The 14,143-nt window shown below is 31.8% G+C and overlaps 1 protein-coding gene and 1 long non-coding RNA gene across 8 annotated transcripts; both read left to right on the forward strand.

Moving 5' to 3' along the window:
* The first annotated feature begins 2,013 nt into the window (after positions 1-2,013).
* LOC139852404 (uncharacterized) lies at positions 2,014-10,140 on the forward strand. 7 transcript variants are annotated; one of them, XR_011761063.1, is made up of 6 exons: positions 2,014-2,250; positions 4,167-5,616; positions 7,396-7,553; positions 7,701-8,439; positions 9,082-9,174; positions 9,662-10,140. It is a non-coding gene; the product is annotated as an uncharacterized lncRNA (long non-coding RNA). The 7 variants fall into 7 exon arrangements; XR_011761062.1 differs by having other exon boundaries at positions 7,701-7,818; positions 8,295-9,174; XR_011761060.1 differs by having other exon boundaries at positions 4,167-5,417; positions 5,538-5,616; positions 7,701-9,174.
* A 2,437-nt stretch (positions 10,141-12,577) lies between these two features.
* LOC139855130 (F-box/kelch-repeat protein At3g06240-like) lies at positions 12,578-13,642 on the forward strand. The gene has a single exon (XM_071844376.1). It carries the CDS (start codon positions 12,578-12,580, stop codon positions 13,640-13,642), a length of 1,065 nt encoding a protein of 354 aa, XP_071700477.1.
* Positions 13,643-14,143: the final 501 nt, after the last annotated feature.

Genomic DNA, 14,143 nt, shown 5'->3' on the forward strand with positions numbered 1-14,143 from the left:
CCAGGAGCTTGGTACCACTCAGCCATATGCTCGGTGGTGTATACATTAGTTGTTAGTATTATAATATTCTTTGTTCTTCATAAGTTGCTTCCCTAAACAACAAATTAAATTAAAAAAGAAAAGAAAAAAGAACTACAAAAGTAACATAAAATAGAAGAGTAAAATATAAACATATTATGAATCACATGACACAACAACATGAAGGAATTCAGAATGCTTGTATTAGAAAGAGATAGAACTAAACTAGATGTGCAGCTCTCGCTTCGCGCCGGGAGCTCCGTTTTGAATGCGAGTTAAAAAAAAGTGTTGATCTACTTTGTAAAAAAGAATTTTTTTCGACATCTAACATTGAAGGGTTTTTCCTTTTGTGAAAGTTGCTTCTTTTAGCGTTCGGGTTTTATTTAAAAAAAAAGTTAGTAAAGTGGGGGTTCGATTTGTATTTTAATAAAAGTTAGGAGGTTAAGTTTGTGAAATTTGAAAAAATATACGTATAAAGTGGGAGTTCGATTTCTATTTTAATAAAAGTTAGGGGGTTAAGTTTGTGAAAATTGAATATTAGTAAAAAAAAAAGTTAGTAAAGTGGGGGTTTGATTTGTATTTTAATAAAAGTTAAGGGGGTTAAGTTTGTGAAATTTGGGAAAAAAATATACGTATAAAGTGGGGGTACGATTTGTATTTTAATAAGAGTATAAAGTGGGGGTGCGATTTGTATTTTAATAAAAGTTAGGGGGTTAAGTTTGCGAAAAGTGGAAAAATGAATAGTACCATTCATTTGGCCTTTGCCTTTTAGATGTAGGTATATAATAAGTCCTTGCAAACAAAAAAATAATAAAATAATAATAATAATAATAATAATAATAATAATAATAATAATAATAATAATAATAATAATAAAATAATCTACTCTATATATTAAAGTAAAGTACTATTTACCTCAGATCTTAATAAATCAAACTAGTTGTGGAGCCCTCGCTTCGCACCGGGGGCTCCGTTTTGAATGCGAGTTAAAAAAAAGTCTTGATCTATTTTGTAAAAAAGAATTTTTTTTGACATAACATTGAAGGGTTGTTCCTTTTGTGAAAGTTGTTTCTTTTAGCGTTCGGGTTTTATTTTTATTTTTTTTAAAAAGTTAGTAAAGTGGGGGTTCGATTTGTATTTTAATAAAAGTTAGTGGGTTAAGTTTGTGAAATTTGAAAAAAATTTACGTATAAAGTGGGGGTTCGATTTGTATTTTAATAAAAGCTAGGGGGTTAAGTTTGTGAAAATTGAATATTAGTAAAAAAAAAAGTTAGTAAAGTGGGGTTCGATTTGTATTTTAATAAAAGTTAGGGGGTTAAGCTAGTGAAATTTGAGAAAAAAATATACGTATAAAGTGGGGGTGCGATTTGTATTTTAATGAAAGTTAGGGGGTTAAGTTTGTGGAAATTGAAAAAGGAATAGTACTATTCATTTTCCCTTTACCTTTTAGATGTAGGTATATAATTAAAACAGCCAATCTCAACGTTTTTTTGGGGTAATCCAATGGCTAAAATATATCTAGGGTATGTTTGGATGAAAGTAGCTGGAGCTGGAGCTTGTAGCTGGAGCTGGAGTTTATGAGATAGAGCTGGAGCTGGAGCTTATTTTTTAAGCTGGTAGCTGGAGCTTATTATTTTTTATAAGTGTTTGGTAAATTAGCTGGAGCTTATTTTCCAGTTCATAAGCTCTACTTTTTTCATAAGCTATTAAAAGTAGCTTATTTTTTCAGAGCTTATGATTTTCATAAGCTCTACTTTTTTGTCTACCAAATGAAGCTTATGACTTAGAGCTTATTAAAATCATAAGCTCAAGCTCCTATAAGCTCCCATAAGCTTCAACAAGCTCGTCACCAAACACACCCCTAATGTGAGAATTACCTCTGATGTTAGATTTATGCGACTTTCCTAATATAGCCATCTAAAACTACTAAGGAGAAGTTATTTTATCTGATCAAAACAGTTACGTTCATCTCAATACTTCCCATTCACAAAATAACCACGCTCTTTTTTTTTTCTTCTCTGAAACCCTAATACCTTTTTGAAATCAGCTTCATGTTAATTGATACTTATTCGGTATCAATTAATCTTATTCTCCTTTATTACGGTTCATTCATATTATATCTGTTTGCAACGGAGGTTATTGAATCTTTTCAATATATCGATCAATTGCCATATTACGCTACATATATTAACTTCCGATGTCATCAATCGATCATCAATTGTTGAACATCAGGTATGAAAATACGTTTTTTTTTTGGTTTTGTACTTATTGATCGAGAAATTTGAAACATCATTATCGATCTTTTAAAATTGTTGTTGTGAGAATCGATCGTTTCCAATAATTGTTGTGAGAATCGATCATTTTCATTTGGTTAACATAGTTTGATAGATTACGTATGCTCTTATTGGGCATTCTGGTAACGTCAATAATCATTTACGTTTTTATTTACGCACGCCAAGTGTTTGTGAAAAGTAACCTGGACACTAATTTCTTTTTTGATTACTTTACTGTTGTTGGAACTTGCTTTGGTTGATCATATACGCTTAAGCTTAAGCTAGGCATTACATGTAAGTATGTTGTTTGTGAAAAGTAACCCAGACACGAATTTGTTTTTTGATTACTTTACTGTTGTTGAAACTTTTTTAAGATTTTTCAATTTTTCATTACTTGTAAGTATGTTAATTTTTATTTTAGTCCGCTCATTAAATGCTAAATCATCGTTAATCTGAATAGGAATTAGATTAGATTTTAATTATTGACAGTGGGTGTTTATATTGAATTACTTATGTATGAATATTTTTAAGTTTTTAAAGCTTTGTTTCGAATTTACATATTCATTCCTTCTTGTTGCTAATATAAAAATCAATAGATGGCATTTTTTAAGTTCTTTTTTTTGTAAAGTAATAAGAATCGTAGGCATTTATTTAGGATTTGGAGAAATATGAATGGAAACGATAATTAGATAAGAGGTACACTTGATGAATAGAATGATCAAAGTATCCAAAATTGAGTAAATGGATAACACTTTCTATATTGATGGTCAATTAGTGATGAGTGATGTGTATGCGTTTCGTTCCAAAAATCAAGGCTTTATTTTATTGTATTGTTTATAATTATAATCTCTGCATTGTCTTATTGGTTTGTTTTTTGTTTGAGTGTAGCAAATATTGTTTGTTTCATCTTGCATATTTGTGAATCTATAACATCTCTTCTACTTTGGGTTGTTCATAGATTGGGTAAATAGTAATAAAGTGTTGTCTACTTTCTATACGGGTATAGTCACAGTGAAATTAGATAGTTTCGTTATTCCGACTAGAGTTTCTAGTATGAAAATGGCCATGCGTTTTAGTTGCAAGTCCAATTACTTGATGACATTAGTATATACAGCATCTGAGATGAGCAACTCATCTAATGATAATGCATTTTAAAGATTTAGGTGTGCCATTTTTTTATAATACACTCATATATGATTTTTTGATTTATTTTTATTTTGTATAATGAGTTATAAATTATGGATATTGTCACAAGTTATGCATTTGGTGTATGTATCATACTCCTCTATGTTCATTTAACCAGGTCAAACCACGTGAAACATCAAGTGCAATTCTTCCCACTTCGGGTCATTGCATCGTTGTTGAAGTTTGATATGTTGGCGATAGAATTTCATTAGTCGTGCAATCAATAGCAATTCGAAAGTCAAATTACTATTAAATTGTGAGGTAGTTTTTTATGATTGACACTTTATGTCATCATGTAAATCTATCTAACCACTAATCAGTAGATATATTAAATAATTCAGTTAGTGAAAAGTTTGTCTTCATTTGTCAACTGTACCTGCATGTGGCATTCGCAATTTTGCTACTGCATATATTGTGCTTCTATATGAGTCAGTTAGTGACTGGTGGACCTGAATACTTTTCTTAGAGTGCTCCCAACGGTGCGTCCAGGAGAGCCGCCCAGCTCCGCCCAGGCTGGGCGCCGATGGCACCACCTCCGCCCAGGGCCTGCCCAGGTCCCGCCCACACCCCTCCGTCTCTCCACTCGTCCATTCTCAGCATATTTGTGGACGGGATTTTGTAAACATTTTTCACTCGTCACTTTCTTTTTCCTTTTTTTTTTAATTTTATTTGTTTTATGTTTGTGTGTAGAAGTGATGAAAATTGAGTTACATGTGCCTTTAGAGTGAAGAAGATGAAGATATGTGGCTATTGTGCTATTTTTAATTTTTAATTAATTGTGGGTCCCACATGTTTGTGGTCAAAATGGGTTACATGTGCTTTTCATATTTTATTTTACAGCTTCTTTTTAATCAATTTGATGAAACCTCCGATGTTTAATCAATTTAATTTTTAAGTTTTAAAATTGATGTAATTTAATAATTAAAATTATAATTATAATTATAATATTAATAATAACAAAAGTATTTTAATTTAGTTAAAATAATAAATGTGGGTCCCAATATTGTGAGGAAGGAGTAGGGATGGCAATGGATGTTTCATCCATGGACATCCACCCGATCCGATCCATTTATAATGGATATGGATGATGTAAATGGATGATTAACGGATATGGATATGGATATGGATGATGTAAATATTTCCTGGATCGGATATGTATGACAACTTATCATCCATGGATATATCCATTATCACCCGAAATTCATGTATATATACATATATACGTACTAAAAATATGCATATGCATCTACATATCGATATAAATATACATATAACCTACAAGTTCTTACATTATTAATGAAAATAAGGTTTGTGATAGTCACAATTATTAAATTGTTACTAACAATATTCAAAGTTACTTATCTAAATGAGTTATACTTATATTATAACGTCTTTTGCTCAATTAAATTCATAATTAGCGACAAATTACAATCAAAACATATGTAACGAATCAAAAACATAAAAATTAAATATTTACATTTGTTATAATCTATATTAAATTGATAAATCGTCGTTAAATTAACATTTCATTTGATATCCAACGGATATCCATTAACCCGCTTAATCCATCGGATATGGATATGGACGGATGAAATGAAATCAAATGGATATGGATATGGATATGGATGAATAAAAACTAAATGGATATGGATGTTGATATGGCATCATCCGATCCATATCCGATCCATAGCCATCCCTAGGAAGGAGTGTCTTCGTTGGGAGTGTTTAGTCCTGGGTTTAGTCTTGGGAAGGAAGTGAGATGGAGGTGCTGATGTGACGCTGAATGGTTGGTTGGTCCTGGAAGACATGTTGTCACCATTGGGAGCACTCTTAGAGTTACTTTAGTATTTTCATATGCTGAGGTGTTCACCGATGCGTTTTGGGCTCTATCTTATCTGTCTGATGGTACAAATGATAAAATTCAAGTTGTGGTTGATGCGGGTGTGTGCCAACACCTTGTTGAGCTTCTTCTGTCAGCTGTGAATTATTGTCGCTATCTTTATGGTTTTTTATAAATTTCATTTGTTATAGATTGATAACAATATTTTGTGGTCTGTTCAGTTATCCATCTTCTTCGGTACTCATCCCTGCACTACAAACCGTTGGGAACATCGTGACTGGCGATGATCTCCAAACTCAGGTATGATGATATTCACTTATGTCGTTTCTAATTCTTTATTATGGTTTCTTTTTGTATTATATTTCATTTCGACATATGAATTTAGTATTGAATGTCTTACTACATTTGCATTTCGTTGTGCGTTCAGTTATATAGCATCTGCCATTTTACTTTGTTGTACATTAGATGCTCTTACAATGAAGTCTGGGTATGTAGTACAACCATTATCTTTTGTTTTTTTCGACTTAACATTTAACACATACGTTGATATTTCTAGCATGTGTATTGACACGTTTTGTATTTCTTACATACAATTTGGGCATAAAGCAGTTTTTAAGCTATGTACATTATATGTGTTGGATGGTTGCTGTTTGGGCATCTTTAGATATTATTGTGGGGATTCTTGATTTTTTAAAGGCTGTTTTCTTAGTGATGATATGCACACCATCAATTTTATATGTATTCCATCAAACATGCTTTAGAGTGTCTATACAACATAAACCATGATTGGTGTGGTACGAAAAAAATTAGTGGTCTACTTTTTGTGCTGAATGAATAGTCTGAATGATAGGAAACGACCATTTTAACCTTTTTTTCTTGTTAAGTCCTGTATGGATATGTATGGCAGAATGGATAATGAGTAGATATATGTAGTAAGTAGAGAATGCAAATATCTGTTTACTTTTTGTGCTGAATGAATAGTCTGAATGATAGGAAACGACCATTTTAACCTTACGAAATAAAATAAGTTAACTATTACTTTGAACAAATATAGTAATAATAATTTCACAAATATAAAACCAAATTCATAAACACGATATATTTATCATAAGATCTCAGTTTATCAACAACTATTTGCTTTCATCTTGGGAAACCTAACATAAAAGTCAAACTATCGACACACAGAAATACAAGTTGTGGTTTATGACTAAACAATTGATGATTCCTCATAAACCCCTTTACTCAATTTTGACAGAACACCAAATAAAGAATCCAACATCGTTTCCATTAATTGTTGTGAGTTGCTCCAAAATCAAAAACCCCAAAATTAAAGGGAACTTACCTGTGACTAAACCGATTTGCTCCCTAGACCATATCCATTTAAAATCAAAAAGACCAACGACCCCAAAATCATCCAAAAATTCAACCAAATAACCACCATATCCAGTATCTAAAACCCAGTTTGTTTTCGCTTTAAACCATGTCTTTTTCTGGGTTTTTTGAAAAAATCATTTTGCTTTAGAGGTGGCTGTAACTTTAGTTGATGGTGTTTCTTTGATGGTTGTTGTTAATGGCCATAAAAAAATAGAAATTACGAGGAAAACTAAGATGGAGGATTGGTGGTGGATGAAATACAAGGGGGTAATATTGGAAAGAGATCAGCCATATGGGGACAACACCTATTTTTGGGGTGAATGATAAAGGTATTGGCACGGTTAAGCTCAAAAATTAAGTTCCAAGTAAACAGCTCATTTGATGACCGAATAATCTACCCACAACAATAATCCCAATTAAGTCTCAAGTAAACAGCCCCTAAGTGTCACCCTTCTTTTTGGATATGCCTTTTATAAAAGATTTTTTTGACATTTTTGTTACTTGATATATATTTTCACATTGAATCATATTGCTTTAACCAAAAATAGGTATTTATGAGAATATACATTTTAAAAGTACTAGATTTATGGATGTATATTTTAGCACATGTGCTAAGATAAGGGAAAATTTTTGCATTTCTACTAAAAAGTTCATGGTTTTATTGTCTGATTTGGTTCCCTTATTGTTTTGATTCGTTCTTTACAGTTGTTGACCCTGACCTATCAATCACAGCAGAAGCATTGAAGGTGCTCAACTTTTGTGGATCATAAATAATTGAATTAGGTGTTACATATTACAATCCCTTGGCCGATGAATAAAGTGTTGCAACTTATCCGCAAAAGCAGGCTATATGCTTAACCTAGGTGTGGTATCTTATATATACTTATTTATTTATATTTTTGAAAACTACATCAGTAAACAATATTTGTTTTTTGTTTTTCAAAAAACAAAAAAAAAAAAATCTTGGTTTTCACTATTTATGCTTTATGTTTTATTTGTTATTATTTCAGGACGTTTCTGATTCTTTGTTGATGTAGTACAAAGGGTCTCACCAAAGAGTTATCAGCAGGCTTTTCCCGAAGTGTTTGTTGCAACAAATTGTTTAGAAAAAATTGCAGGAACGAACAGGTACTGATATAGTTTCGTTCATGATGTTAGTTGTGGCCCACATGACAAGATAATAACGACAACTTAGTGATGTCATAAAATGGGTTAGATAGGTCTGATCACAAACGGTTTTCTGTTCAGTTCTAAATGCTTGACCCGTTTGAGATAAATGTGAGCCTTTCTTAAATGAGTCACATATCTTATGGGTTGGAATTGCCATCTCTACATAGTACTTCCATATTGATATTTCTGTCCATGTCATTTGTTCTTATAGTGGACTCGATGTATCTACTACGTGCTGGTATTCATTTGATCAAGGAAGAATAGTTGTGTATTAACTTTTATGAGATGATCAGGCTGTTCATTCTCTATCCTCTAACTAATTTAAATCGACCTGTTTCGGAAAGCGATTGGTAGTATATGATATTCATGTTATCGCTAACCGGTATACTATATTCATGTTTCCACTCATTAAGACTATGATTGTTATTTGTTAGATATGGCAAACAGGCTGGTAATGGATCATATGAGGTTAGCTTAAACAGGGTAAATTCTTTATCATCTCTGTCAAAAAAATGCGGCATTTGCAGGGTCATGCGAACACAGATTGCCGCATCTTATTTTTAACATTTCACAATTAAGGTATTTGATAGGCTTACTAAACTGGTATGACTTCTATTATCAGTTATCTAGAATGTTTGATCTTTATTTTAATGGTAGTTTTATGTGTTACCGTCAGTAAATTAAACATACAGTTTCAATATCGTATTGTCAGGGTTTTTTTTTGTGATTTTTGAGTATGTTTTGTGCGAAATCGTCATTGAAAATTTGTTTTTTAAGTTGCAACTTTAAAAATCCTCTTTGAACTTATGGTAATAGAAAGATTATTGCTCCTACTGATCTCTATTATTGCTATCATTCATAGTCATCTGTCAATATAATATGCCTATACAAATATTGGAGAAACCCATTAAAGATTTTTGTACATATAAAATGATAAGATTGGTTAACGGGTAAAATTTGTTACTACCTCTGTAGGGGTTAAAATGGGTTTGGTTGACCCGTAATATTTTTGTTTCTCACCTTTTAAAAGAAACTATATACAAAAGAATACAAAATATTTTGATCCCCTATTAATGTGCAGTTTACAAAACTGTTTTTAATTATTTTTTGAACAAAAAATTAGTAACTATTTTTTTTCTCCAAGGAATTGAACTTGACCATGAATATGATCAATTTGTGAAATTTTGCATTTTTATTGACAATGTTAACTGGTAAATGTAGATGGCAATGCAAAAAGAAGAGCAACAATAATAATGCAAACAATGAAGAATGAAAGGTTATTCGAGTCTCAAGGTGGTCAAATTATCCTCTCAGGTAACTTCCGGTTTCTTGCACGATTCAGTTATTTTGCTCCATTTTATATGGTATTAAATCACTTAATTTGAAATGATAGTCTCACATTTGTATATATAGTTTTATTAAGAAATAATTATGAAAATGTTGTTTCCCCTTCAAGTATAGATAAATCACTAGAGGTTCATGAATTGATCATAAACATGTTGTCAATGTCATGATATATGATGTTAACATAAAGAAGGTAATGTTTAATTCTCTTTCATATACCAGTGGTTTATTGATTGTATTGATGATATCAGACTAGATTCTGTTGTTTAAAAGCTCTGAAAAGCTTTAATAAGTGCTGGGGATTGTAGGTACTTCAACCATCTACAAGAAATCTGTATCATAATTAGTTTATTTATTCGCTCTGTCCACCTCTTTCTATAATACCATGTAACAGGTTGCACTCGAATCTTTTTGACCTTTAAAATTTGTGTATCTATGTTATAAATTGTGGATGCAGGCCCTAAAACAAAGTAATGCACCGGAAAGAAAGTGCACCAGAAGCAAACTTATCAATCGCCATCGATCACCAAAGCTAAACCGCTATCGATTTTACCTCCAGTTTTTGGAATCTTAGGTTTGATCTCAAAGTATAAACACATTCCAACTTCAGGAACATGTAAGTGAGATGGAAGCCATTTACACCGTCAACGAGTACATGGATCATCCTGATGCTAATGTTGATCTTCGTTTGATTCTTGAGAGCACCAGTTCTATGCTAAGCAAGGTGAGGTTAGTGCCAGCAATTCTCCATTCATTTGGTGATGAATGTACCTATGAAACTGGTATTTTAGGTATATGATACTGGACTACTCGAATTTGAATCGTTCAAAGTTTGTAATGTTCAAAGGTTTAAAGGTTTATGATGGTTTTGTTAAATTAGGTTGGTTTGTTTGTTGTAATGGAATATTGATATTTTGTTGTGAAAATATTTTAATTTGAAACATATATAGTTGTGTACAACTAAAAGCTTCCCGATCGCTACTACAAACAAAATGCGTTTCAAGGTGATTCTTGTTTAGTTCATATAGTTGGCTATTTATTGCCTAATTTTCTAATGGATGGGTCATATTCGTTTTCTACAATTGAACCATATGAGTGGGTCAATCAAGTTCAGCTATCATATTAGTGTTAATCGTAAAATGTTACTGCAACTGAACAAGACTCGATGCACTAATTGGATTTTCTTATGTACTATTACTCCGTACTATGTTTGAATAAATGAACCTATATGTTATACTCCTATATGTTACCATAATGACGAATTCGAAAAGCTATTTTCTATTTCGAACCCGCAAGATTGCGGGTATTACACTAGTAGTAGTGGTAGTAGTAGTAATAATAAATAATTCATTTAAAGTAATTGATGATAAAAGTTACGTCATTGGTACCCGTCGTTTGTACAATTTTGCATGATTCATACCTAGACTTTGCTTATTATACGTAAAATGACAAAATTACCCTCACATGTGTTGCACATGTGAGGTGTTGGTACCAAAGAAGTAAAATAAGCAAAGCGTAGGTACCAACCATGCAAAAATGAAAGTTTAGGTTTTGTCATGTAAAAGGGTACAAACCACAGATACCAATGGCGTAATTTTTTCCCTTAATTTTCATAATGATGATGTCATAATTATATATTAACTTAATTAAAAAATAATAGGAAATCTTTTATAAAAGAAAATACTAATCTCTCCTAAATTGTAATTTTAATTTTTTAAAAAAATTTAAAAGGCATTTATTATTACTAATAATAATTATTATTATTAAAAATATAAATACTCAGCTTTGAACGAAGAATTATTATTATTATTTACTTTTAATATAATAATTATAATTATTATATTATTAATATTCAAATATGGATTCTTTTTACGAAATTAATTACGTTACATATGTATGCGAAAATACATGTCTCTATATATTTGTAAAAACAGCGACAAATTTCTTAGTCAAACGGGTCATTAAGATAAATGACTTCAGCATTTACATTCACTTAATGAGGAATATTCATTTAAGTCCATAAATTAAGTCGAGATTCAAGGGACCAATGAGAGCGCGACACGTGTCGCGAAAATTACATGTGATTGAAAAAAAATTCAAAAATTTTTTTTTGAAAAAAAATTTAAAAAAAAAAAATTTTAAATTTTTTTTTTTACAATCACATGTGATTTACCTGCACAATCACACAATCACATGTGATTGAATTGTACAATCACATGTGATTGGATTTGCCATGCATAATCACATGTGATTGGGTTTACAATCACATGTGATTGACATGCATAATCACATATGATTTTTAAAAAAAAAAAATTCGAAAAAAAATTTTTCGAAAAAAAAATTGAAAAAAAAATTTTTCGAAAAAAAATTTAAAAAAAAAAATTTTCGAATTTTTTTTTTCCAATCACATGTGATTTTCGCGCCACATGTCGCTTTCTCATTGGTCCCTTTGTTTTCAAGCAAATTTATGGATGCAAGTGATTACAACTCTTCACTTAATACCTAAAACATGTCATTAAATTGTTCGCTTAAACAAATCCGTAATTTCACGTGTCATTTTACTAGTTCAATTTAATAATACTCTAATACTTAAGTGGAGACATCAAGGGTGCAAAAAGAACGAAATAACCTTTAGTAATAAAATATACCTGTAAACATTGTTTCAGATGATATGATTAGAATGTTAGAGGTGTCAACGTCAGCATCCAAGAATCTTTCGACCCGAAAACCCAAGAACAATTATTGAGATTCCATATTTAGCTTTTGTCCCAAGTCAATTGTCTCGTAACAGGTCTAATGGGCTTACTAAAAAAAATTACCAACAAAAACTAAGGTCCATATTTAAGTTAGTTTGTCTAACAGACCAATCTTATAAAAGTATAAATAAATCTCTGAGAATTGCTAAAAAAAACACCTAAATTCGATTCATGAGCCGAAGAAGAATTTATGAAAAATAGACAAAAAATAAAGTCGACCGATATTCTAATCAGGCGGGGTTTTAATTTTGAAACTAAGTTAGGGTTTATCTTGATTTTGTAAATCGACCGATTGGATTTTCTTTTTCATACGTGCCTACCTTAATATCCATCACCTCATACATGATTGGATTTTCTTTTTAATAATTAAAACAAAATCAAGTTATTTTTGTTTCGTGTCTTGATTACTTGTGCTACCTGTACCTTTTTTTATATTGTTCCTTTTTATATAACAAGTTCAATTTCAATTTCAAATATACATGTAATATGATGTGTATGTATATGTATATGCTTATGAAGATTATTTGCTTTTATTTTGTAGAGTTCTATATTGTTTGGGTTTCAAGCAGGGTGCCTATTAAAGACATATATACTTGATTCGTGTGTTTTGTTGTGTGATGGCTTCCGGTTTTCTACCTGATGAGATTGTGGTTAATATACTTGCTAGGCTTACCGCAAAGCCATTGGTATGGTTTCGGTGCGTATCCAAGTATTGGCATTCCATGCTTATGGATCCATACTTTATGAATTTGAGATCACGCAAAACCATCATTTTTCCTCTCCCTGATAAAACCTTACACTTCATAGATGACGACTACACTACTTTTTCGTCATTCAAGCCTTGTTCTCCCTGCGTCAACGCTGAAGTTATTGGATCGTTGAATGGGTTAGTCCTATTGATGAATAATGTAAATGCTTTCATTCTATACAACCCTTTTATTGGTGAGTCCTGTGAACTTCCTTTTCCTCCTCCTCCGAATAATGATTGTAATATAAATAAATGTCGATATGGATATGGATTTGCCTACGGTGCTTCTCCTGACGACCTAAAAGTTGTTAGGATTAGCGCACTTACACATATTTGTGATGTCTTTGACTTTAAAAGCAAATCGTGGAGCTCACGGATTATTACAATAAGTAACGACTTTAGGCTTGTTTATCAAATGGGTACATTTGTAAATGGATTTTTGTATTGGCCGGTTCAATCCGATAGTAAGTTGATTGCCCTCAGTGTTAAAGATATGGTCTTTACTGAGATGACTATACCCGATACAAGCTTCAGGGAACGTCTAGGTACGATTAATGGACACATTTGTTACCTCGAAAAGGTCTCGTTTCGCCAATTCAAGTTGTGGGTGAAGAAGGAATGCAACCATCTTGATGGCCCATGGGTGAATCCATATTTATTTAAGTTTGATCCAAATTTAACAGATAATTTTTACTCCCTTTATCAAACTCTTAATATACTGGATGATGGAAGAATTTTTATGGTGAATAACTCGATGCAACTCATTATCTTCGATATCTCCAGCAGCTCGTATAAAGTGCTTGAGATTCCATCTAGTGATGATCATCTCAGTTCAATCTTTAATATGCGTTGTGTCGAGTACGTGGAGACTTTGATTTCACCTTTAGATATTCTAGCTGGGAATGTCAAAGAAGAAAACAATCATAGAAGATGATGAAATGATACATCTGTAAAAGCCGCAATGTATATCTTCATTTTAATATTGTTAGTTTAGCCTAGTGCTCAAGACCTGTTGCTTAGTTGATCATATTGTGGTTTCCATTGACTGCTTGTTATATTTAAATTTTTTCTCTGTCCTTATTCTTTCTTGGCACAATAAATAATCAATACGTACTCAATTCTAAATCATGCAATTATGGAACAGTACGGATTACGGAGTGATAAAATAGAATGAAATTTAACTAGAAATTACTTTTAATGATACGTCATCCGGATAGCGTAAGCAAAACCTATCAAATAAACCTTCTGCGAGTAAAACCGGTCACCGTAAATGTGTAAGTAAAATCGGTCACCGTAAACGTGATTTAGGGCCATAAAACCGTGAATGCGCTCAATAGCGGATAGCGCGTAGAAAAAACATACAAGCAGCGGACATTGCATAAGCCCTACATGATGCAGTGGCACACATCATTCGGAAGAAAGTCACGAAAATATT

This window comes from Rutidosis leptorrhynchoides, chromosome 6 (genome assembly GCF_046630445.1).
Source record: "Rutidosis leptorrhynchoides isolate AG116_Rl617_1_P2 chromosome 6, CSIRO_AGI_Rlap_v1, whole genome shotgun sequence".
Classification (NCBI taxonomy): domain Eukaryota; kingdom Viridiplantae; phylum Streptophyta; class Magnoliopsida; order Asterales; family Asteraceae; genus Rutidosis; species Rutidosis leptorrhynchoides.